Raw genomic sequence first — 27,638 nt, forward strand, 5'->3', positions numbered from 1 at the left:
GTTGTACAATGTTGAAGAGTGATTTTTGCTATTAGATTACAATGGCTATCTAGGTCATATTGCCACCTCCCCCCCGGGGCAATGTTCGCATATATCTGCCCCCATACATGTGACTAGTATGTTCCGAACCACCTACTTGTAGTGTTAATTGATTACAAGGTTTAAAGCAGCATCAGTTTAGTGGCCTTACAAGCAGAATTGATTGATTCTGATTTCACGCTGGGAAGGACGCTCGACTACATAATTATACTGAGGACAAGATGAGTCCCTGAGACGCCTTGGCCACATTATGTTGTATGCACCGTGCTGCCGTTTGAACTTGTGGGGGAACGCAATTTAGTTATGTCGCAGTAGAATTCCTCGGCTTATTGGAGCTGTTTGGAATCAATCAGTCAATCAATTGAAATGGCAAATGATAAGGAGTGTATGGCTCCTGCTAGTGTCCATGCCCACGTCCTTTCTTTATAATAGTTAGCAGTCAGAGTTTGCTAAAAATGAAAAGTAGATTTTTCTGAAGAGAATTAACAACCAGATGATTAAAGGTATCAACAACAGACACGTGTGATTTGGCTCCATTACAAGTTCAGGAAAGGGTACGTACGTAGCTTTAATATGCTTCCCCATAGGAAATGTACAGTAAAAATTTAGATTCAGCATAAATATTGTGTTGGGACGACTCGAGAATTTGAACAAAAATATTTTGAAATATTTTTAGTGGGTCAAGCAGTGCTACAAATGAGCCAGATTTCAAGATTGTGTGTAATTACATCCATGAGTTATTAAATATTTCTGACGGTACTATAGCCATATGCTTACCTGCATTCACAGTACGTTATAGATTCAACTGACTCCAAACACTTCAAAGTAATTTTATGCATTAAAAAAAATCATACAGTACGATAGTACTGAATAATAGGGACCACAAAAGTGTGGGCGTGGCCCATGAAAAAAACATCACCCAAAAACCAGCCTTGCTTTTCCCAGGTGACGATGAGGCAGTATTGGCTAGGTAAAACCAAACCTTAAGATTGACCCGAAATGCTTTCGACTAGGGCTGGGATGAATACAGAAATTTACCTTCGAATATTCGCTAATAAAATGTTCGAACATTCGAAGCTTCGGTGTTAGCTTTCAAGTTACAGGCTTTCTTGTGTTTATTCACATATTTCTTAGGTTTTACCTTTCTAAACTTATTTAAGCATTTGGAAAGTGCATAGCGGCAGCACTGAATGATGCAATCGATCAATTGCAAATGGGTGTGTCCGCTATACTGTAATCTTGCACAGGTAAACACCAACTAATGGCTAAAAGTATGCTTACCATGCATTATCTATCACTTTATAAGGTGTTTTAAGGCTGCAACTATGGTAGCAAGCTGAACTGCAATGGTTTAAAAATGGGCATGGCAGATGAAGATGGATCGCGAAGATACAAACATTGATCACGCAAGAGGAATAAGCAGCTGCAATAAAGATAACGATGTTTATTTGTAATTCTTTCGTAGACTATGAGTGCATTACGAAGCTTCGAAGGATACTTTTATAATTTTAAGTTTACTTAACCTTCGAACCCACGAAGCATTTGAAGCTTCGTACCAGCCCTACTTTCGACAAGTTGCTATGGAATTTAAAAAAATTATGTAATGGAATTTTCTAGTGACTGACTGACTGACTGACTGAGTAACTGACTGATGCCTTCAGACAAGCATAACTCTATAATGGCTAAGGCTACACGCTTGATTTTTTCACTGTTCAACGTTGTGTTGGTATAGAACTACACACAAGTTCGGTTTCAACTCTGTAGGATGTGTACAAACTAACATACACACAGACAAACTTGCACATACACACATAGTGAACTACATACAGCATACACAATATACAGACTGACATACCTGTCCTTGACTAGAATTTTTTTGCAACCTACACGTAATGCAATCTAAAAAACAACAGTAGTAAAACAGAAGATTTGTACATACCGTATATATGCACGTGTATACTGGGCCGTGTATACACTATATACTACACTATATATGAGCAGAAATTTTTGGAGTAAAATTAAAATTGGTGATTTGGAAGGCACTTAACAAAATCATCACATTAAAATCTTGCCATATTTTATTAGTATCACAGGCTTTAGCCTTCTCACAGGACAGGTACCCTAGTGGGATGGCATAACCATTTGCTGGTGAGAAGTCAATGTTTAAGTGCAGGTTGAATACAGAGAAGATATCAGATCCAAGCTGTTGTGGTTCCCTTGGCTCATGCCTAGACTGGGGATCAAGTCACTACTGGGTCTGGGATTTATTTCTGCATTCTACATATTTAGTTATATGTTTCTGACTCCCTGTATCACAGGCTTTAACTTCTCACAGGTTCCTAGTGGGATAGCATTCACAGAATTAGCAGTGTTTCTATATTTTAGTCAATTGAACAGGCACAAGATCAAGCAAGAAACTGATCGCAGGTTAACGTTCTACACTTTTGCTAGAAGGAAACAAAGATACATACAGTGGAGATATCTTGCACAGATAATGTGCCCAACCACTTCGTTTCCTTGTGGCTATGGATTGAGTAAATCTCTGTCCTACATTTTACACAAGAGTCTCTCAAGAATGTGGGCCAGTACATAGGCAACAAGGTAAGCGTCTATACATCATTGTAAACGAGAAGCCACATAGCTACACCAAATATCCTCCTCACCAACATTTCTGCTTTTACAGTAGCACCATGTACTATGACATATACGTACATGCACACAGCACTATACACAGAGTCATAGGGATAATTCATCACCATAAGTAATATCATGCCAAAATTATAGACAGGAAATGTTTCATCAAGAAAGGTAGTAGAGAATAAGGAAACAAAGTGACCCAATCAAACACCAATTATGGTACCCATCTGCACAAAAACTCTACTGAGCACACAAGCATGACATAGTGGGATATTAAAGAGATCACTGACCAATGGTTCTATGTAGACCTCAAATCGTTGCTATAATTTCTTCCCACAGCATTACACTGCACACATGTCACAGTATATAAAGTGGATAAGTGGAGCAAAAAGATCAAGTACAATCACCTTAATACTTAGCCTAATGTAGATGTACAGGTGTATGACTAAAGCTTTTGTCTCCCCTTTCCTCAGATAGAGTCGAGTGATCGTTAAATTAATTTTTTCACGGCTTAATGGCAAAATTATCGCAAATGTTATAATTTTGTATGCATGTACGTATTCTGTTATAAAATCATCAAGCATGTATAGATCCGTGTATTTTGGGGCCAATTATAAGTCTAATATTACAAACGGTAAAGTAAATAGGCGCTTCGCGCGCTGCGCGCGCGAAGCGCCTATTTACTTTACCGTTTGGTCACTAGGACATTAGGCAATTGGAATTCGCAAATTCCAATTGCTTAAGTTTCAATGCTCAAAGTTTAAGAATTTATAAACACTGCTGACCTGGTTTGTTAACACGTCGAGGCGTTAATTTCCTCTGTTCCTGACATGGCAAATAATTAAAAATTTTGCGTTCATTCAGTACGCACGTGATGTAGTGGTACCAGGCTCTGTCCAGAACTCAAGTCTACCCCCAAGGAATGGTCAGCACACAGAGAAAACTGCTCAAACGGACTAAAGGTAAGTAGGATAAGTAGATACACACGTTGAGATTATATGTGACTGGATCTACGAAAACCGTTCTTATCGCCCAAGACAGGAAGTTTGATTTTTTCACACAAACACAAAGCTTAATGAATGCACTATCAAGTTTCACTGCCACAGTCGACCAGAGTGAAGTGGTCTGCTTTTGCTGGCTGCTTTTTCAGAGCACAGTGGCGAGCCGTACGAGTGATCTGGGGTCTTGATGGAGCCCTGGCCAACCAGGTGATGGCTGTGTGTGGCTGTACAGCTCCGTGGTGTTGGACAATGACTTGTGCTGTAAATTTCCTTTCATTTTAGCCAGTTCTGAGCCCTGAGTGGCCTATAACTTGGCCCAGTTCATCCCAGCACGTTTCTTTTCAATTTTTGAACACCATCTTGCCCGCCTTCCAGGGCCCCCGCCTCCCACCCTTCTGGATCTCGCCCGCGTTCCAGGGCCCCCGCCTCCCACCCTTCTGGATCTCGCCCGCCTTCCAGGGCCCCCGCCTCCCACCCTTCTGGATCTCGCCTGATACAGACAACCTCGGTTTAAAAACTATCTAAAATGGCGGGAAACTTAGCTGCTGATTACTTCTTCAGTGGATGATCAGGAAGGTAAGAAATTGCTGTGAAACGTGTGAAAATTTTGTATGCGTACCTACCACCATTGGCCAGCTACAACACACTGAATGTTTAAAACCGACGTTTCTCGATACTTTTAAATGGGCGATAAGACCGGTTTTCCCAGAGACAGTCACATATTGTTTTGAAAGGCTAGTGTGGTACCAGACTACTTTCTCTAAATAAAATGCACCAGTTGGCATGGCTATGGTAGTCTTGCGTAGACCAGACAGAATTGTTTCTTAGTGTGTGAGTGCGGAATAAGTGGCCAATCAGCACTCACCATAGAGCTGGTGAAACGTTACACAGAAATTCTATGGGAAGTGTACTAGATCACTTATTCCCCACCCACACACAAAAGAAGAAAGTCGGTCTGATCTTAGCTATATTATACTGAGTGATGTTGAATTGGGCTCCTTCACCCCATTGGTATTCCCTACTTTTTGGGGGAATGGGAGGTGCGGCTATTATTGCTTACAAGACGTTAGCATTTCTGCCTGCTGCTTAGAAAGACCAGTAGTGTAGTGTCCTGGATTAGATGCTCCACCAGTTTTTCTTTACTGTAACCCTGCCAGTCCAGTTACTATCGCAGCACTTGACCTTGCAATGTGTGAGGGTCAGGTGCATGCTTCCATCACATGTACTTCAATTGCTGTTTCTTGTTTATTTACTTGTTATATTTCAAAAAAAAAATCGCACAAAAAATAAATCCAGTAGTATTGGCTACCAGCTTTTTTAAAAATGTGGGTTGTGGAGTAGAAAGAGCAATAAATGCATTGTATACAAACTGGTTAAACCTCTACCTTATCCCATCACCATTGTATGGCATGCGTATGGGTTTAAGTCTCCACAAAGGACTCGACTGTATTGTTATTAGAAGTAGACAGCATGTCTATACTACCTACTGTCAAGGAGGTGTCACTCTAATGTATCCTGTATTGTACGATCTTCATCCTTTAAACAAGGGATTTTTGGCATAGGACAGTACAAGCATCATTTCAAGTAGCACTTTTACATTCCATAATTGTAACGTGATCTTGGAAACCTACCTTTTTGGTTTATTTTCTGTTTAATAGCTTAAATGAGGTATTGGGTGCTTATCTATCTTGTGTTAAAATTTTAGTTTAATATCCTGAAACGTGGCTGGTTTACTGTCCGGTACATTACAAACTAGTGCATTAAGGTTTGTGAGTGATTAAGGGTGACAAGTGGTGTTTACCAATAATTCCATACATGGTCTGATATAATCACTGAAGCTCCTAGGAAAAAGAAGCTTTGGGTGGGAAACTTTACAGCACGAAAGTTTAATAGTTGCTTTTATCCAAACAAATTGAAATTTTCATTTAAGTTTTTGCTGTATGTAGAAGTCAAGGGTCAAGGTATACTCTTGGTAAGAAATCCAACTTTTGTGGATCGTCAACCACCCTGAGATCATAAGGCAGGCAATGTACTAGAGCAGACGCCTCATTCCTTATACAGACACCTTATAAATTTGTTTTTCATGGCCAACATCAAAGGTGGGGGTATTACTACTAGGTATAGCCTAAATATTTCTTTTCAAGGTTAACCCTTAAATCTGCTTTTCGAAAATGCATGTTTACACAATATGGACTCGCATGGTGACACTAGGTGAGATAACTTAATTCTTACAGCCTACAAACACACATAGATTTAAAAAGTGAGTCCACTGGGCTACTTGGAGGAGCACTGTGACTACAGTGGCTTACTTATTATGAAGTGATGAATATCGACAAGTCAAGTCTCCGTGTTTCATAATTCTTGCCACATGCTTACTTTTGATTGTGGGATTACTCATGTAAATCATATATTGCCTGATACAAAAATTCACGACAAGTCCAATGGAAGTCACTGCAAGGTGATAGGAGCAACTACCATCGAGTCATCGACCATTTTATAGAGGTATGTAATAAAAGGTTTGCATGTTCCCTACCAGAAAGTTATTTTCATGGCCTCACCATGTAACATTAGGGTAAAACTCTAGGTATCATTTTAATCCTTGTTCCATCACAAGTAGAATAATGTAAATCGCATAGCCATAGAATGGATGCTTCAAAAGTTACAGCGCTCTATGCAAGGCATGCGTATTTATTAAGTTTAAATCCAGTTTTCTTGATTATGCAGGTTTAAGGGTTAAGTGTTGCTAAAGGTAAAATTTTCACAAATACAGTGGAACCTGTCTATAATGGTCACCTTGGGACCAGATATATCTGGCCTTTATATACAGGTGGCTGTTATAGAGAAAACCTGCATAAGGTGGTCAGCAACATTTTAGTGGCTATGACCGTTATAAATGAGTAATTATTATAAAGAGGTTCGCGCCAACCGCAATGTAGTAATATTTTAGTACAGAAATGGCAAGGTGAGCCTGTTATGGATGTTGGTTATAGCTATTGAATACGATTAAGCAATGAAGACTGATAGATTATATAGTATTCATTGAAAGGCAGGAAGTGTGATAATTGCGCATTAATTGAAATGATGCCAGGTGCCAGGCAATTTGCTTAACAAGCCACCATAAAAGGTAGCGACCGCTATACGAAGAAGAAAGTTATGTATACAGTGATTCATGGGCAAATTCTTGGTTGGCCGTTATACGCGTTAGACAGGTGACCGCTTAATGCAGACCACAATCCATACATTTGTATTGGAAATTATTTGGGACCTCGTGACCATGGCCGTTATACAAAGGTGACCGCTTAATCCAGGTGACCGTAACACAGGTTCCACTGTACTACCCAACACTGCACAATCAGCAAAAAAAAGTTTCCCCTCAAAATATTTAGGCTATACGGTATATGCAGTGTAATGCACTTGATTTATATTTTTGTAGCCAGATGATAGAGCACTGGTATCACATACCCGAGAAAAATTCTAAGTGTAAGTTTTTTTAACTGTTAAATGAAAGTATGAATATACTCATTTGATAGTTGTTCTCCACACTACATAATGCCCTTGACTTCTCTACTACTCTAGATCTTTTGTGTCACAAATTCTATTTGTATATTGTATCATTGTCAAGTTTCATGGTAGTGAATTATTCTTCCCTAAGATTGGCCATGCATTGTGACATATTTAGTGCATGCTTGTAAGTTTAAACTCAGTGTGCTCCTGTACAAGTCCGTCCCGTCCAGTTATTTAATGAGCTTTATCCACAATTACATCATAGCACAAAAATGGCAATAAGAGTGGGGATTGTTTGTACAGATAGCCATTAGAAGGGATAACTTTTGAGATTTTCCTCGTTAAGAAAGTGAGAGAAATCTCTGGTAAGACTTGTTTGTTAACTGTCTTTCTATGTAGAAGCATGCACAGTTGCTCTTCTCGAACACTCCAGATCTGGTTTTGAAAATAAAACCAGAGTTAGGTAAATATCTAAAAGTGTGAAAATGCATTCCCCAACAGAATTTTCTCCTGCTGTCTTCATGGCAAACATCTCAAAAGCTTATCCCTTCCAATGGCTCTGTACAAAGTACCCCCACTTGTAATTGTGAATGAAACTCTTTTGGGACCTTTGAAATGTAGCCCACCTAACTGTGCTAGTGATGACGTGGTATAACAGGAAGAGTAAAATTAATGCTAGATGGCATGTTATGCACAGAAGTATCTTCTAAACTGTTTTATAGTTTAACTATCATGTTTTTTCTCACCAATCATCTCAACAAAGCCTCAAAGCTGCTCTTCATTTTCATTCACGTTCGTAAAGGACATACCCACTTTCAACTCAAAGGGATAAGCTATTCCTGGAAGTCTACAAGGCCTGTACCAATGTTTTTCAGTTATTAAATGCCTGTAAAACTTGAAGAGAAAGTAAATCAAAAAGTCTAAGGAGAGTCGTGTCACCCATGTTTCAGCCTGCCAGAAAGAAATCACAAAGTTTACTCGTAACTGTTTATTACAAACTTCATTTCGCTTTTCTTACGTACAAGCTGCTTTTATCATTTAACGATTTTGCTCACGTAGGTGCGTATGGACCAACATAGATAAGTAGATAGGCATGCACACACACACGCACACGCACGCACACAATGACCCACACACACTGCACACACACACACTGCACTACACACACACGCACACACACACACACTGCACTACACACACACACACACACATGCACACTACACACACACCACCACACACACACATACACACATACTACACAAATACACACACATACACATGCTACACACTACACAGAGACACACACGCACACACACACACACACACACACACACACACACACACTAATTCACACATACTGCACTACACACAGAAACACACACACTGCATACACACATACACACGTACTACACAAATACACACTACACCACACACGCTCTACACACTACACACACATGCTACGCACTACAAAGAGACACACAGACACACACTGCACTACATACAGGTACACACACACACACACACACACACACACACACACACACACACACACACACACACACACACACACACACACACACACACACACACTGCACTCACCACACACATACTACACACACACGTACACTGCACACACACACACACACACTCTACACACATACCTTACACACAGACTTTCCACATACTACACAGAGACACACGTGCGCACACTACACTAAGGCATGCACACGAACACTACACACATACCACACACTACACACACACACTACACACATACCCTACACATACATGCTACACACACACACACACTACACATGCACACACGCTATAGTAGTGTCATGTAGTTTAGCAACAGTAGACACATGTACACAGAGACACATGTAGTCATAATGTAATGCTGCTACATGTGTCTCTGTATGTGATACATGGATACACGTGTCTCTCACTACATGTTTCTCTGTGTAGTGTCATGTACTATAGTAGTGTCTATAGTTTGCATACTGCAGTTTCACACCCATCCCAGAGTCTAATTTTCATTACATCTCTTTTTTACAGACATGCTACTGGACACCCAAGGATTACATGTTACTGCTGGTGAGTGTACTTATATGCTATACACATTTATTGGGTTTGACAAATCCGACATGAAGCAAGGCCATTTGGTCTTTAGCAACTTTTTGGTCTCATTCAAAACTCTGTGGAAGTGAAACAATATACAGTCACTGTAACGGATTGCATTTTAAAATGTATATCCTACAGTATGATAATACTGTATAGTTCTGCAACCTCTCTCCATGAGACTTGGACAGTTCTCCTGTGGTTTATTGAAGCTCAAGCTCCTGAGTAGTGCACAGGCATCCCAGCTCTGGTTTACTGGGTGGCAAGCATTGTATCTGTGCTTCACATGGCTCTTCTTTTTTTTTGCTTTGTTAGTGTGTGCATATGCGTATGTGCGTGTTGGATAATGTAGTCCAAAAGTATGTGTGTGCATGTGCTTTCTCCATTTTCCGTTTTGTTATATCACGTTCAACTCTAACTTTGTAGGTGTGCTATAAGAATCTGGAGATGTATGTGTTATAGAGAAGACACCAAGGAACAAGATGGTCGATTCGAACCATGCTAGACACAGTGTAGTGTTTCTCAATGTAAGCTACATTCTGTTCTGTGTTGCTGCTTATTATCATGTGTACTGCAGGTCATCAATACTCTTGAGAACTGTTTCCTAATACTGCTAAAGGATATTGTGACAAACTTGACTTTTCACGTGTAATGTGTGCTATGAAATAGTGTTGTATAGTTCATTCAGAGCTTTGTTAAGAATTCCAATTTATACTTACGGTTTGTTACTGGGGTTTTGCATAATATGGAGCTACACCGTTCAAACTCTTGATAATGTACCCAATGATGACACTACTACCTAAGATGACACTACTAGCTACTGTACACCATGTAGGGTGATATAAGGGTGTTTGAGTAGGTGGGGCACCACTTTTGGCTGAATAATGCAAAAAAAAAAATTGCAAACTCAATCTTGATGAAACAAAAGGTAGAAACATGCGACACTTGGTGTTTATTTATAATGGCAATTCAGGTTAACTTTTTCCGTATTGAGTGCCTCTAAATAATCATTGTTGTGTTTAGCTTTGTTTATGTGTCTCTGTAGCTACCTTGGAAACATTCTTAAACTGTATTATGAAGGTGCTTATTGATCAGTGTATTAGGTCCCTATTACCTCTGAGATAGGATAACCTCCTTGTAACAGTAAAATATCAACAAACTTGTAATTGGTTGGTCCCAAAGTGTCTGTTAAATTAATATAATATTAATTATATAGAGGTTATACTGTAATGTCACTATTGCTGCCAAACATGACACCACTAGTTACACACTGTAGAATGATAATGTCACTATATAGTTAGCCAACATGACACTATTATAGTTGCACACTGTAGTGTGATAATGTCACTATAACAATAGTTACCTAACATGACACTACTAGCTATGCACTGTTTGGTAATAATGTCACTACATGACACTACTACTTACACACTGTAGGGTGATAATGTCACTACAAGACACTACTAGTTACACACTGTAGCATAACACTACTAGTTACACACTGTAGGGTGATGATGTCACTACAAGACACTACTAGTTACACACTGTAGGGTGATAATGTCACTACATGACACTACTACCTACACACTGAAGGGTGATGATGTCACTACTAGCTACACACTGTAGCATGACACTACTAGTACCACACTGTAGGGTGATAATGTCACTACAAGACACTACTAGCTACACACTGTAGCATGACACTACTAGTTACACACTGTAGGGTGATGATGTCACTTCATGACACTACTAGTTACACACTGTAGGGTGATGATGTCACTACAAGACACTACTAGTTACACACTGTAGGGTGATAATGTCACTACATGACACTACTACCTACACACTGAAGGGTGATGATGTCACTACTAGCTACACACTGTAGCATGACACTACTAGTACCACACTGTAGGGTGATAATGTCACTACAAGACACTACTAGCTACACACTGTAACATATATGACACTACTAGTTACACACTGTAGGGTGATAATGTCACTACAAGACACTACTAGCTACACACTGTAGCATGACACTACTAGTTACACACTGTAGGATGATAATGTCACTACAAGACACTACTCGTTACACACTGTAGGGTGATAATGTCTCTACATGACATTACTACCCCTACACACTGAAGGGTGATGATGTCACTGCAAGACACTACTAGCTACACACTGTAGGGTGATGATGTCACTACAAGACACTACTAGTTACACACTGTAGGGTGATAATGTCACTACAAGACACTACTAGCTACACACTGTAGCATGACACTACTAGTTACACACTGTAGGATGATAATGTCACTACAAGACACTACTAGCTACACACTGTAGCATAACACTACTAGTTACACACTGTAGGGTGATGATGTCACTTCATGACACTACTAGTTACAAACTGTAGGGTGATGATGTCACTACATGCCACTAATAATTACACACTGTAGGGTGATCATTTCACTATACTATAGTTACCCAACATGACACTACTAGCTACACACTGTAGGGCGATGATGTCACTACATGACACTACTAGTTACACACTGTAGGGTGATGATGTCACTACATGCCACTAATAATTACACACTGTAGGGTGATCATTTCACTATACTATAGTTACCCAACATGACACTACTAGCTACACGCTGTAGAGTGATGATGTCAATACATGGCACTACTAGCTACATGCTGTAGAGTGATGATGTCAATACATGGCACTACTAGCTACACACTGTAGGGTGATGATGTCACTATAACAATAGTTACCCAACCTGACACTACTAGTTATTATACACACTGTAGGGTGATGATGTTACTACATGAGAATACTAGTTACACACTGTAGGGTGATGATGTCACCATTTGACACTACTAGCTACACACTGTAGGGTGATAATGTCACTACATGACGCTACTCAGTAGTTACACACTGTAGTATGATGATGTCACTACATGACACTACTAGTTACACACAGTAGAGTGATAATGTCACTACATGACACTACTAGTTACACACTGTAGGGTGATGATGTCACTACATGACACTACTAGTTACACACTGTAGGGTGATGATGTCACTACATGACACTAATAATTACACACTGTAGGGTGATCATTTCACTATACTATAGTTACCCAACATGACACTACTAGCTACACGCTGTAGAGTGATGATGTCAATACATGGCACTACTAGCTACACACTGTAGGGTGATGATGTCACTATAACAATAGTTACCCAACATGACACTACTAGTTATTATACACACTGTAGGGTGATGATGTTACTACATGAGAATACTAGTTACACACTGTAGGGTGATGATGTCACCATTTGACACTACTAGCTACACACTGTAGGGTGATAATGTCACTACATGACGCTACTCAGTAGTTACACACTGTAGTATGATGATGTCACTACATGACACTACTAGTTACACACAGTAGAGTGATAATGTCACTACATGACACTACTAGTTACACACTGTAGGGTGATGATGTCACTACATGACACTACTAGTTACACACTGTAGGGTGATGATGTCACTACATGACACTAATAATTACACACTGTAGGGTGATCATTTCACTATACTATAGTTACCCAACATGACACTACTAGCTACACGCTGTAGAGTGATGATGTCAATACATGGCACTACTAGCTACACACTGTAGGGTGATGATGTCACTATAACAATAGTTACCCAACATGACACTACTAGTTATTATACACACTGTAGGGTGATGATGTTACTACATGAGACTACTAGTTACACACTGTAGGGTGATGATGTCACCATTTGACACTACTAGCTACACACTGTAGGGTGATAATGTCACTACATGACGCTACTCAGTAGTTACACACTGTAGTATGATGATGTCACTACATGACACTACTAGTTACACACAGTAGAGTGATAATGTCACTACATGACACTACTAGTTACAAACTGTAGAGTGATGATGTAACTACACAACACTACTAGTTACACACTGTAGAGTGACGATGTCACTATACTATAGTTACCCAACATGACACTACTAGCTACACAATGTAGGGTGATAATCTCACAGCATGGCAATACAGCTAATACTAGTTACACACTGTATGGTGATGTAATGTCCCAACATGCCACAATAACTAGTGTCATATATGTTGGGTACGTAACAATATAGTGACATCATCACCCTACAGTGTGTAGCAAGTAGTGTGTTGTAGTGACATCATCATCCTACAGTGTGTAACTATTAGTGTCATGTAGTGACATTGTCACCCTACAGTGTGTAACTAGTAGTGTCATGCTACAGTGTGTAGCTAGTAGTGTCTTGTAGTGACATCATCACCCTACAATACAGTGTGTAAGTAGTAGTGTCATGTAGTGACACTATCACCCTACAGTGTGTAACTAGTAGTGTCATGTAGTGGCATCATCACCCTACAATGTGTAACTAGTAATGTCATGTAGTGGCATCATCACCCTACAGTGTGTAACTAATAGTGTCATGCTACAGTGTGTAGCTAGGAGTGTCTTGTAGTGACATCATCAACCTACAGTGTGTAACTAGTAGTGTCATGTAGTGACATCATCACCCTACAGTGTGTAACTAGTAGTGTTATGCTACAGTGTGTAGCTAGTAGTGTCTTGTAGTGACATCATCACCCTACAGTTTGTAACTAGTAGTGTCATGTAGTGACATCATCATCCTACAGTGTGTAACTAGTAGTGTCATGCTACAGTGTGTAGCTAGTAGTGTCTTGTAGTTACATTATCACCCTACAGTGTGTAACTAGTAGTGTCATGCTACAGTGTGTAGCTAGTAGTGTCTTGTAGTGACATCATCACCCTTCAGTGTGTAGGTAGTAGTGTCATATAGTGACATTATCACCCTACAGTGTGTAACTAGTAGTGTCTTGTAGTGACATCATCACCCTACAGTGTGTAACTAGTAGTGTCTTGTAGTGACATTATCACCCTACAGTGTGGTACTAGTAGTGTCTGGTAGTGACATCATCACCCTGCAGTGTGTAACTAGTAGTGTTATGCTACAGTGTGTAACTAGTATTGTCATGTAGTGACATTATCACCCTACAGTGTGTAACTAGTAGTGTCTTGTAGTGACATCATCACCCTACAGTGTGTAACTAGTAGTGTTATGCTACAGTGTGTAACTAGTAGTGTCTTGTAGTGACATTATCACCCTACAGTGTGTAAGTAGTAGTGTCATGTAGTGACATTATTACCAAACAGTGCATAGCTAGTAGTGTCATGTTAGGTAACTATTGTTATAGTGACATTATCACACTACAGTGTGCAACTATAATAGTGTCATGTTGGCTAACTATATAGTGACATTATCATTCTACAGTGTGTAACTAGTGGTGTCATGTTTGGCAGCAATAGTGACATTACAGTATAACCTCTATATAATTAATATTATATTAATTTAACAGACACTTTGGGACCAACCAATTGCAAGTTTGTTGATATTTTACTGTTACAAGGAGGTTATCCTATCTCAGAGGTAATAGGGACCTAATACACTGATCAATAAGCACCTTCATAATACAGTTTAAGAATGTTTCCAAGGTAGCTACAGAGACACATAAACAAAGCTAAACACAACAATGATTATTTAGAGGCACTCAATACGGAAAAAGTTAACCTGAATTGCCATTATAAATAAACACCAAGTGTCGCATGTTTCTACCTTTTGTTTCATCAAGATTGAGTTGCAATTTTTTTTTTGCATAATTCAGCCAAAAGTGGTGCCCCACCTACTCAAACACCCTTATATCACCCTACATGGTGTACAGTAGCTAGTAGTGTCATCTTAGGTAGTAGTGTCATCATTGGGTACATTATCAAGAGTTTGAACGGTGTAGCTCCATATTATGCAAAACCCCAGTAACAAACCGTAAGTATAAATTGGAATTCTTAACAAAGCTCTGAATGAACTATATAACACTATTTCATAGCACACATTACACGTGAAAAGTCAAGTTTGTCACAATATCCTTTAGCAGTATTAGGAAACAGTTCTCAAGAGTATTGATGACCTGCAGTACACATGATAATAAGCAGCAACACAGAACAGAATGTAGCTTACATTGAGAAACACTACACTGTGTCTAGCATGGTTCGAATCGACCATCTTGTTCCTTGGTGTCTTCTCTATAACACATACATCTCCAGATTCTTATAGCACACCTACAAAGTTAGAGTTGAACGTGATATAACAAAACGGAAAATGGAGAAAGCACATGCACACACATACTTTTGGACTACATTATCCAACACGCACACACGCACATCAACAAAGCAAAAAAAAAGCAGAGCCATGTGAAGCACAGCTACAATACTTGCCACCCAGTAAACCAGAGCTGGGATGCCTGTGCACTACTCAGGAGCTTGAGCTTCAATAAACCACAGGAGAAATGTCCGAGTCTCATGGAGAGAGGTTGCAGAACTATACAGTATTATCATACTATAGGATATACATTTTAAAATGCAATCCGTTACAGTGACTGTATATTGTTTCACTTCCACAGAGTTTCGAATGAGACCAAAAAGCTGCTAAAGACCAAATGGCCTTGCTTCATGTCGGATTTGTCAAACCCAATAAATGTGTATAGCGTATAAGTACACTCACCAGCAGTAACATGTAATTCTTGGGTGTCCAGTAGCATGTCTGTAAAAAAGAGATGTAATAAAAATTAGACTCTGGGATGGGTGTGAAACTGCAGTATGCAAACTACAGACACTACTATAGTACATGACACTACGCAGAGAAACATGTAGTGAGAGACATGTGTATCCATGTATCACATACACAGAGACACATGTAGCAGCATTACATTATGACTACATGTGTCTCTGTGTACATGTGTCTACTGTTGCTAAACTACATGACACTACTATAGCGTGTGTGGTGTGTGCGTGTGTGTGTGTAGCATGTATGTGTAGGGTATGTTTGTAGTGTGTGTGTGTGTGTAGTGTGTGGTATGTGTGTAGTGTTCGTGTGCATGCCTTAGTGTAGTGTGTGCGTGTGTGTCTCTGTGTAGTATGTAGAAAGTCTGTGTGTAAAGTATGTGTGTAGAGTGTGTGTGTGTGCAGTGTACGTGTGTGTGTAGTATGTGTGTGGTGAGTGCAGTGTGTGTGTGTGTGTGTGTGTGTGTGTGTGTGTGTGTGTGTGTGTGTGTGTGTGTGTGCGCGTGTGTGTCTCTGTGTAGTGTGTAGCAAGTGCATGTGTGTGTGTGTGATGGTCTGTGTGTAGTGTGCATGTGTGTGTGTAGTGTGTGTGTGTGTGTGTAGTGCAGTGTGTGTGTGTGTGCGTGTGTGTGTGTGCAGTGTGTGTGGGTCACTGTGTGTGTGTGTGTGCGTGTGTGTGTGCATGCCTATCTACTTATCTATGTTGGTCCATACGCACCAACGTGAGCAAAATCGTTAAATGATAAAAGCAGCTTGTACGTAAGAAAAGCGAAATGAAGTTTGTAATAAACAGTTACGAGTAAACTTTGTGATTTCTTTCTGGCAGGCTGAAACATGGGTGACACGACTCTCCTTAGACTTTTTGATTTACTTTCTCTTCAAGTTTTACAGGCATTTAATAACTGAAAAACATTGGTACAGGCCTTGTAGACTTCCAGGAATAGCTTATCCCTTTGAGTTGAAAGTGGGTATGTCCCTTACGAACGTGAATGAAAATGAAGAGCAGCTTTGAGGCTTTGTTGAGAGGATTGGCGAGAAAAAACAAGATAGTTAAACTATAAAACAGTTTAGAAGATACTTCTGTGCATAACATGCCATCTAGCATTAATTTTACTCTTCCTGTTATACCACGTCATCACTAGCACAGTTAGGTGGGCTACATTTCAAAGGTCCCAAAAGAGTTTCATTCACAATTACAAGTGGGGGTACTTTGTACAGAGCCATTGGAAGGGATAAGCTTTTGAGATGTTTGCCATGAAGACAGCAGGAGAAAATTCTGTCGGGGAATGCATTTTCACACTTTTAGATACTTACCTAGCTCTGGTTTTATTTTCAAAACCAGATCTGGAGTGTTCGAGAAGAGCAACTGTGCATGCTTCTACATAGAAAGATAGTTAACAAACAAGTCTTACCAGAGATTTCTCTCACTTTCTTAACGAGGAAAATCTCAAAAGTTATCCCTTCTAATGGCTATCTGTACAAACAATCCCCACTCTTATTGCCATTTTTGTGCTATGATGCAATTGTGGATAAAGCTCATTAAATAACTGGACGGGACGGACTTGTACAGGAGCACACTGAGTTTAAACTTACAAGCATGCACTAAATATGTCACAATGCATGGCCAATCTTAGGGAAGAATAATTCACTACCATGAAACTTGACAATGATACAATATACAAATAGAATTTGTGACACAAAAGATCTAGAGTAGTAGAGAAGTCAAGGGCATTATGTAGTGTGGAGAACAACTATCAAATGAGTATATTCATACTTTCATTTAACAGTTAAAAAAACTTACAATTAGAATTTTTCCTGGGTATGTGATACCAGTGCTCTATCATCTGGCTACAAAAAAATAAATCAAGTGCATTACACTGCATATACCGTATTGCCTAAATATTTCAAGGGGAAACTTTTTTTTTTGCTGATTGTGCAGTGTTGGGGGGGGGGGGTTATCAGCAAAATTTTATCCTTGAAATATTTAGACCTCCCATAGAGAGTAATACATTTGGGTAGTACAGTAGAACCTGTGTTACGGTCACCTGGATTAAGCGGTCACCTTTGTATAACGGCCATGGTCATGAGGTCCCAAATATTTTCCAATACAAATGTATGCATTGTGGTCTGCATTAAGCGGTCACCTGTCTAACGCGTATAACGGCCAACCAAGAATTTGCCCATGAATCACTGTATACATAACTTTCTTCTTCGTATAGCGGTCGCTACCTTTTATGGTGGCTTGTTAAGCAAATTTCCTGGCACCATGGCATCATTTCAATTAATGCGCGATTATCACACTTCCTGCCTTTCAATGAATACTATATAATCTATCAGTCTTCATTGCTTAATCGTATTCAATAGCTATAACCAACATCCATAACAGGCTCACCTTGCCATTTCTGTACTAAAATATTACTACATTGCGGTTGGCGCGAGCCTCTTTATAATAATTACTCATTTATAACGGTCATAGCCACTAAAATGTTGCTGACCACCTTATGCAGGTTTTCTCTATAACAGCCACCTGTATATGTGGCCCGGTCTGCGAAAAGGGGTCTTATAGCCTTTCCAAATAGTCAAGTTTGACTAACCGTAACTCCTCATGTTTTCAATGTATCACTTTCATACTACACCAAGCGATAGTGCTATATTAGGGGTATAAGGGGATCTAATTTCAAGGTGATACCACATTTACAAGTCAAGTTACAGGTAGTCAAGTACATGTAATTGAAAAGGCTATAAGACCCCTTTTCGCAGACCGGGTCACATATAAAGGCCAGATATATCTGGTCCCAAGGTGACCATTATAGACAGGTTCCACTGTATTTGTGAAAATTTTACCTTTAGCAACACTTAACCCTTAAACCTGCATAATCAAGAAAACTGGATTTAAACTTAATAAATACGCATGCCTTGCATAGAGCACTGTAACTTTTGAAGCATCCATTCTATGGCTATGCGATTTACATTATTCTACTTGTGATGGAACAAGGATTAAAATGATACCTAGAGTTTTACCCTAATGTTACATGGTGAGGCCATGAAAATAACTTTCTGGTAGGGAACCTGCAAACTTTTTATTACATACCTCTATAAAATGGTCGATGACTCGATGGTAGTTGCTCCTATCACCTTGCAGTGACTTCCATTGGACTTGTCGTGACCCTTGACTTCTACATACAGCAAAAACTTAAATGAAAATTTCAACAATTTGTTTGGATAAAAGCAACTATTAAACTTTCGTGCTGTAAAGTTTCCCACCCAAAGCTTCTTTTTCCTAGGAGCTTCAGTGATTATATCAGACCATGTATGGAATTATTGGTAAACACCACTTGTCACCCTTAATCACTCACAAACCTTAATGCACTAGTTTGTAATGTACCGGACAGTAAACCAGCCACGTTTCAGGATATTAAACTAAAATTTTAACACAAGATAGATAAGCACCCAATACCTCATTTAAGCTATTAAACAGAAAATAAACCAAAAAGGTAGGTTTCCAAGATCACGTTACAATTATGGAATGTAAAAGTGCTACTTGAAATGATGCTTGTACTGTCCTATGCCAAAAATCCCTTGTTTAAAGGATGAAGATCGTACAATACAGGATACATTAGAGTGACACCTCCTTGACAGTAGGTAGTATAGACATGCTGTCTACTTCTAATAACAATACAGTCGAGTCCTTTGTGGAGACTTAAACCCATACGCATGCCATACAATGGTGATGGGATAAGGTAGAGGTTTAACCAGTTTGTATACAATGCATTTATTGCTCTTTCTACTCCACAACCCACATTTTTAAAAAAGTTGGTAGCCAATACTACTGGATTTATTTTTTTGCGCAATTTTTTTTTTGAAATATAACAAGTAAATAAACAAGAAACATCAATTGAAGTACATGTGATGGAAGCATGCACCTGACCCTCACACATTGCAAGGTCAAGTGCTGCGATAGTAACTGGACTGGCAGGGTTACAATAAAGAAAAACTGGTGGAGCATCTAATCCAGGACACTACACTACTGGTCTTTCTAAGCAGCAGGCAGAAATGCTAACGTCTTGTAAGCAATACTAGCCGCACCTCCCATTCCCCCAAAAAGTAGGGAATACCAATGGGGTGAAGGAGCCCATTTCAACATCACTCACTATAATATAGCTAAGATCAGACCGACTTTCTTCTTTTGTGTGTGGGTGGGGAATAAGTGATCTAGTACACTTCCCATAGAATTTCTGTGTAACGTTTCACCAGCTCTATGGTGGGTGCTGATTGGCCACTTATTCCGCACTCACACACTAAGAAAAAATTCTGTCTGGTCTACGCAAGACTACCATAGCCACGCCAACTGGTGCATTTTATTTAGAGAAAGTAGTCTGGTACCACACTAGCCTTTCAAAACAATATAATCTCAACGTGTGTATCTACTTATCCTACTTACCTTTAGTCCGTTTGAGCAGTTTTCTCTGTGTGCTGACCACTCCTTGGGGGTAGACTTGAGTTCTGGACAGAGCCTGGTACCACTACATCACGTGCGTACTGAATGAACGCAAACTTTTTAATTATTTGCCATGTCAGGAACAGAGGAAATTAACGCCTCGACGTGTTAACAAACCAGGTCAGCAGTGTTTATAAATTCTTAAACTTTGAGCATTGAAACTTATGCAATTGGAATTTGCGAATTCCAATTGCCTAATGTCCTAGTGACCAAACGGTAAAGTAAATAGGCGCTTCGCGCGCGCAGCGCGCGAAGCGCCTATTTACTTTACCGTTTGTAATATTAGACTTATAATTGGCCCCAAAATACACGGATCTGTATATGTTTGAACACTAAGAACAATAGCACCAAATAAAGTACTTGTGTATGGTATATAAGATTAGTTAGTGTACGACTATTTCTTATCTTTATCAATAAACAGGTACAGGTACTTGACACACATCTTTACTAAGTGTTATATCAGTACACTGTCCAACACTACCATACAGTCCTGTACATACATATAGATGTACCACCATTTGTGGATTGGAATTTTCAAAAGGGAAATTGAATGTAGGAACTAACAAACTAAATCTAATTTTCTATGCAAAATTCATGTATCTATACATCCAACCATTGTATTAACATACCTAGATATTGTACACATCCTTATACACCCACAAATATATTGGAGACATCTTAGGATCTGGAATTCAGATCACACAATGACCCTAGTACTTTTGAACTCAGCATACTTTACAAGCACCAATATTTCACTGATGTGTATTTGATAGTACAATAATAAGACCACCCATGGGACCCGCAATATATGGCCTCATACAGTATCAAGGTGGCCTTAAAGGCCTACCTGCAAATGCCAGTTTCATTGCCTGTGATTTCTACCAGGGTCTTGACGGGGCATATAAAATACAGAAGCATAACTGACTGGTATCATACCAAAATGTGTTGGAGCAACTGACAGAGGTTCAACCTTTTTAACAATCATTCGTACATTGTAAATGGAACCAAATACCATATAGACAAATGCTGACAATGTTCGACATGCAGCTACCAAGAACTTGTGAAACCTGATGTGCCTTATTGTATAAATGAAGATTTAACTTTACTTTAACACAGAAAAATACAAATGTGTAGTGAACTGTGTTATCCATCTTGAGTATCATCACAGGTCATACTGAAGGCTAAAAATATACCTAAATATCTTTTTGATACTATGTATATACTAACTCAGCCATAATCTAAAACTGATAATATTATCATATCAAACCTCCAAATAAAAACCACAACTTTTATTCAGAGGCTGTGACGTCCACTTTACTATACACAAGCCACTGCTATTAAAATAACTTCTCAACAGAATGCATGGTAAAGATTATGCTCACAATAATTGCATCGCTGTATTTATCAATTCTAAGAGAAATTCTTGACAATACCAACCATCTTGATGGATAATGGTAATTACACTCATCACCCATTAGAGTAGCTGTTGTGCAATTAACTTCCACAGTGATATCAAACAAGTGTTCCACTACAATCTAGTAGTGAATATTAACATCACTAACAGAACACTACTGAGAGGACAGAACATGTAGTCACCTGTTAGTGGGTGTCAAAATGGAGATGTGAGAATGTGCTTACTCAGCAAGTAAAGGTAAACCACTGAGCACTTTTAGTAAAAATTTTCCAATTATTCAGGCATCTAAAACCTTTTGTGCTAAAATATACTTCTTTAGAGTGGGTGTTTCAAAGGTGCTGCTCAGGTTTAACTCGCACATTGCCTGGGAAATATCATAGGAAAGGGTTTGCTCATGGCTTTGTGGCCCAGTCATTTCAGATACAAAACGTTTTACTTGATATATTGAGTGGCACAGAGCTTTACATTGAAGGCTTTAGTTTTAGTTTACAGGTACAGCTAGGCTCGATGTAGTTGCTAAGTTTCGACTAGCCACTATATTCTATGATGAATGATCACTGAGATAACCTCTAGCCACAACACTCTGAATGTTTAAAACCAGCGTTTCTCGATACTTTTAAATGGGCGATAAGACCGGTTTTCCCAGAGATATGCATAATGTAGTGTTTGTTTCTTTAGTTAAGAAAGCCACACAAAGTGGCAGATGTCTGAAAGAAGGAAGCCCCTCTGTTTAATCGCTATTAAGTGAGGAGTTGCATATAATCTATATTGAATGCCATACCACTGATTTCTTTCACAGGAATGAGTGTTTAATACTACTAGTAAGTGGTATTGACCTGGCTCCTGAATAAAAAATTACAATGCATTCAGCCCCATAGCTCTTGCAGTGAAGATGATATGGACAGATTTCAAAGGGCATGCATTCAGAGCCACTAAGTGGCTTAGTGAACAACAAAGGGTAACCACTGTGATTACACTACAAACTATACAGAAGGAATGGACAAAATTAATGTGGAAATATCACACCTTAACTGGAAATTCTAAAGGAAGTAGGGCACTCACTTATCCACATAATTATTCTTTCCAATGATGCACATTTAAGAAGTTCACAGGTACACACAGCCAAATAGCCCATTACCTACACAATGTATACTTGTCAGGTAGACAAATTGATACACAAGATTTTCCTTAGCAGTTACCAGATAGAAACCTTGACCATATGACAATGGTGGGAGTACCCTCAATACAATCACCTATACACTACAAGTTGTGTTGTACTATTAACAATGTATAGTAGTAGTACAGGTGGGGGAGCTGTGAACACTTTAGGTGGGTGAAATGATAATAGATGTGATGTACCTGTAGGCTGAAGTCTTGTAGTAGCTTGACTAGAGAATCCCTTAAGTGTGGTATCTCAACTTGACTGGGAATTTGCTGTGGGTGACAATAATCTGTGTAACACATAGAGACACAAGTGCAGGTATACTCATAACACGCATGCACATACACACACGCGCACGTACACACGCGTGCGCGTGCGCACACACACGCATGCATATATACACATGTACATATGCATACCTGTACATGTATGCATGTAAACACACAAGTACACAGTCTTACCTCTATCAGTTTAGTAGGATCAATGTGAGTACCAACATTGTTCAATAAACCAGTAATAAACTCTGAAAATAAACATAGTGATAAATTTTGCATTTACGACTTCATATTATAAAAAACTGTCACACAACTTTCATCATCTGGTGCTTACTTCAGGCAAGAGTTCATAATATATATCAGTGTATATATTATGAACTCTTGCTTCAAGTGACCCATACACACTTCAACGATTATTCAACACCACACACAATTAACACTACAAAGCTTTACAACTACTAAACAATTCTAGTCAACTAATTAGTTTATCATTCCACACATTATACTAAAGTATCAGATGACAGAGAACCCTACAACTATACAATTATGCATGCGTACCTAGTCTACAGTATCCAAACAAACTTAGGTAATTGAGGGATTGGAAGAGACGGCCATTAACTTTTCCAATATCACCATTTCTGTATTACTAAACCCACGGATCTTTGGCTGCTGTTCAATTTATTCCACATATGTGCTTGAGAAGAATCATCCATATATTTAAGCATGGACATCAAGGCTTCATTAGTCCATTACATACATACAGAGTGTTGTTCATGTATTTGAAGTGCAATTATCTACTGTATTTGAATGTGCAACAATATCACACTAAACAAGTGGATCACCAGATGCAGAATTAATGCTAAATCTAATTTCTTTCATAGAAAATGATTTAGTCAAATACATTTTCAAAACCTAACTAACTTTAACTGCATTGTTCTAGTGGCATACTACTGTAGTGGGAGAGTGTCAGTTCTGTTAGGGCTCTCTGTGTCTAATTGAAAAGCTAGAATCACAAATTGTTGTATCAAATACACTCTACTCACTAGGCTTCGTTCTTGAATACTTGATCAAGTCTTCCCACAAATCTTCATCATCTTGCTCCATAGCAAATTGGATAGCCTACAGTGTTGATATAACATATTTGTGTACACATACAAACACAGTTGTCATACATAAACATTACTATCCCAGCTTGAAATATATTACATGCATGTACCATATGACCTCCATAGTGCATGTAACATACATGGAACATGTAAAATATTTCGAGCTTACATATGTACAACAATAGGTTCCTTCTAGGAAGAATGTGATTTCAACCCTCTACAGTTCTTTTGGGCCACCTGTTACCCATATGACATGTAGGAGCCAAACAGACTGCAGCTACCACATATATCCCTCCTACTCAATACATATGTATGTTTGTACGTACATATGTATGTATGCACGCATGTATTGTATGGATAAGCATACAATGTACACACATTTCTATTGTGACTATTAAAGCTTGATACACTAGGGTGTTCCTCTTTGGATTCACCTTATTAACATCTTGTAAACGTTCTGTAATCAGTTTCAGAGCTTCTTGTATATTACCCATACGACCTGTGTATACCAAACAGGTACATAAACACATACAGTGCTCACATGGTTTAGCTGACCTAATAAAAATATCATCTCCTCCACAAGTTGGAACTGATCACACACATCAAGTGCCTACAGGTAAACACAATGTAACAAGACTCTGTTTACATAGTAAGATAAATACTACTGTGTACATCTGTGAAAATAATGTAGAGCAATTAAACTGGCAAATATGCTACCAAAAGTTGAGACCTTGACTATAGTTGATTAATAGTCTAAAGCCGAGAATAAGGTCTAAGTGTGGTATCCATAATGTGCTATTTAAACACATCCATGTGTGTGTGTGTGTGTGTACAAAACTAATGTCTTAATACATCATGTTTATATAGGGTACTCAAACAAAGCAATCAACTATATATGCATACAACCACAGCCTACGTATATGCAAGCACAAACCTTTTGTAGAGGAATATCGTTACACAGTCTCAGAAATGGTAGGAGCTTGTCCTTATCAAATTTGGCGTACAACTCCACTTGCATCTCATGATACTCACTACCACATTTGCTGTCCTCTTGGAATAACGCATCTAAATACTATCCAGCATATCACATGAGTAGATGTGGTGTAGTGTTAGGAGAGATGTAACTTATGAAGGTAGTCCGGTCTGCCCTGGGTCTCCAATTCCTTGACAACTTTAGATGGCTGAGTACAACAGGATGTACAGTACACAAACATCAACTACTCAACACAGGTGTACAAGTTGGTACACAAACTAGCATGTACAGTACCATAAACATACAAAATTAGTATACACACATGCACACACACCCACAAAACTACATACTGACATGTATGACAAGTATAGTGTTGTTCGCAAAACAAAAAAAAAAACAAAAACAAATTCATTGTACTAACCAAAATGGTCTCTCGTTTTAAGACAAGGATTTTCACAGTTTGCTGGATAAAGAAATAGCATACACCGCGTATTACACTGTATGCATTTCAACAACAAAAACACGTACACGCATGCAATGCACTAACATGAACTGCACACACTAAAGCATTTCTTGTACTAAATACCTCTACATCCAGTTCTAACAAGTTCATCAGGTTATTCAACAAGGCATGCCACAGATTGTGCCTCTTGATCAGTTCAAACACATCAGTGTGTTTTAACCTGTAGCAACATTACATGTACACATATTGGTATAACAGTACTAGTTGGATCATGCATTTTCTGTCATTTGAGCTTGGGAATTAAACAGAAAATAAGCTCCTGCTGGTATGATGTAATGAAGATGACACATATACGTACGTATATAGGTTTAGTAATTAAGTATTTGAATCAAGCTAAGTGCTGTGCTATTGTTTTTGTATTGTTCTGTGTGTTTAATATGTCAACCAAGCCTGCATGATGCTCCCACTACAGTGAAACAAGTTGATGACCTGCTTACCGAGCTCCGCCAATTGTGAGCTGATCTGCAGCACAAGATCCACCAGTTTCACCAGCAAGGTGTCACTGCAGGGCAGGATGATGCAGCACAACTAGTCATCCATCTCTGCCTTGATCAACCGCTTCTCATCCTTGCTGTCACTAGCCAGGTTGTCACTCTTGTAGGCTTCCACCACTACCCAGCCAAACTCTGAGTGGTCTGTAATCTTTAATATCAGCTTTCGTCTATTGGCGACGGTTCTTATACCTGTTCTTAGCTCTTTCTGAAATGGCCTCTCCGCCTTGATCAGCCTCTTCTCATCCTCGTTGTCACTAGCCAGGTTGTCACTCTTGCAGGCTTCCACCACTACCCAGCCAAACTCTGAGTGGTCTGTAATCTTTATCAGCTTTTGTCTATTGGCGACAGTTCTTATACCTGCTCTTAGCCCCTTCTGAAATGGTTCAATTGTTTTGCTTGTGTGTTCATTACCTGGGAGCTTTGTGGATTCAGCCAAAATGATCACTGTTAAATTGATACTGGCTTTGTGGCCCTACAGGTGGGCTATACCCCACTTCTATGAATACCGGATGCGGTGCACGAAACCCTCCGCTTGCAAGATCCCCACCCAACTGGTCCAGTCATTCTGTCACCAATTAGATTCCAAAGGGACGCACTATTGGACCATGCTTCAGATGTGCTGGGTAGGGCCACTTGCAGAGCAACTGCACTAAGATGCCTAAGATGCATCCTTTTGATTTATATGCACAAGTATGAGAAATGCATCTTGCATGATGAGTGTAACTGTTGACCAGCTCCAGTTGGCGTGGGTTCACAGGTAGATGATTTTATGGCTGTGGACCAAGCCAGTGAGTCTTGGGAATTGGAGCTTGAGTTCAGAACTGCCCCAATACTTGGTGGGAAAGTTATTGATGTCCAAGGTAGGTTAAAGAGATATTTGAAATTTTGGTCAGTTACCTAAGATTTAGATGGAATCTTGTTTACCCCTGTGCTGTTTGCCGATGTGGACAGGCAATGGGGTCCTCGCATGATCAGCAGATAATAATAATAAACAGCTTGACCATCTATAGGTACTGGAGCTCTATTACTGAAGCAGTAGATGATTTCTTGTGCAGCTGGAAGGATGAGGTTAATTGTTGCCTCACAATTCAACTAATCCCTAGGGTTATCCAACATGCTAGGGAAACCCAAGCCCATGGTATGCCAGCCATCTGCACCATTTTGGC

At 39.2% G+C, this 27,638-nt stretch overlaps 1 protein-coding gene and 2 long non-coding RNA genes across 4 annotated transcripts; 1 reads left to right on the top strand and 2 right to left on the bottom strand.

The window, feature by feature from the left end:
- Positions 1 to 1,800: 1,800 nt before the first annotated feature.
- Positions 1,801 to 25,579, bottom strand: LOC136251721 (vacuolar protein sorting-associated protein 41 homolog). Its single transcript, XM_066044152.1, has 7 exons — positions 25,417 to 25,579; positions 25,038 to 25,092; positions 24,917 to 24,981; positions 24,420 to 24,495; positions 23,563 to 23,624; positions 23,299 to 23,373; positions 1,801 to 1,938 (listed from the first exon to the last, which is right to left on the bottom strand). The coding sequence occupies exons 1-7, from the start codon at positions 25,498 to 25,500 to the stop codon at positions 1,816 to 1,818; spliced, it is 540 nt and encodes a 179-aa protein (XP_065900224.1). The 5' UTR covers positions 25,501 to 25,579; the 3' UTR covers positions 1,801 to 1,815.
- Positions 3,374 to 10,017, top strand: LOC136249335 (uncharacterized). The gene is made up of 5 exons (XR_010698162.1): positions 3,374 to 3,638; positions 7,111 to 7,157; positions 9,237 to 9,275; positions 9,726 to 9,826; positions 9,877 to 10,017. It is a non-coding gene; the product is annotated as an uncharacterized lncRNA (long non-coding RNA).
- Positions 15,235 to 20,764, bottom strand: LOC136249336 (uncharacterized). Of its 2 annotated transcripts, XR_010698163.1 has the most exons (6): positions 20,469 to 20,764; positions 19,119 to 19,203; positions 17,829 to 17,875; positions 15,969 to 16,007; positions 15,426 to 15,526; positions 15,235 to 15,375 (listed from the first exon to the last, which is right to left on the bottom strand). It is a non-coding gene; the product is annotated as an uncharacterized lncRNA (long non-coding RNA). The 2 variants fall into 2 exon arrangements; XR_010698164.1 differs by lacking the exons at positions 17,829 to 17,875; positions 19,119 to 19,203 and having other exon boundaries at positions 20,469 to 20,759.
- Positions 25,580 to 27,638: the final 2,059 nt, after the last annotated feature.

This window comes from Dysidea avara, chromosome 3 (genome assembly GCF_963678975.1).
Source record: "Dysidea avara chromosome 3, odDysAvar1.4, whole genome shotgun sequence".
Lineage (NCBI taxonomy): Eukaryota > Metazoa > Porifera > Demospongiae > Dictyoceratida > Dysideidae > Dysidea > Dysidea avara.

Bases quoted from the DNA above. Each gene is read 5' to 3' on its own strand.
- LOC136251721 (XM_066044152.1), bottom strand. From the start codon at position 25,500: ATGCAAGTGGAGTTGTACGCCAAATTTGATAAGGACAAGCTCCTACCA. The intron at 24,496-24,916 runs GTGAATCCAAAG...TCAACACTGTAG, and splicing joins GTTTACAAGATGTTAATAAG to GCTATCCAATTTGCTATGGA. The intron at 1,939-23,298 runs GTACATCACATC...GTTGTTTTTTAG, and splicing joins TACAAGACTTCAGCCTACAG to ATTGCATTACGTGTAGGTTG.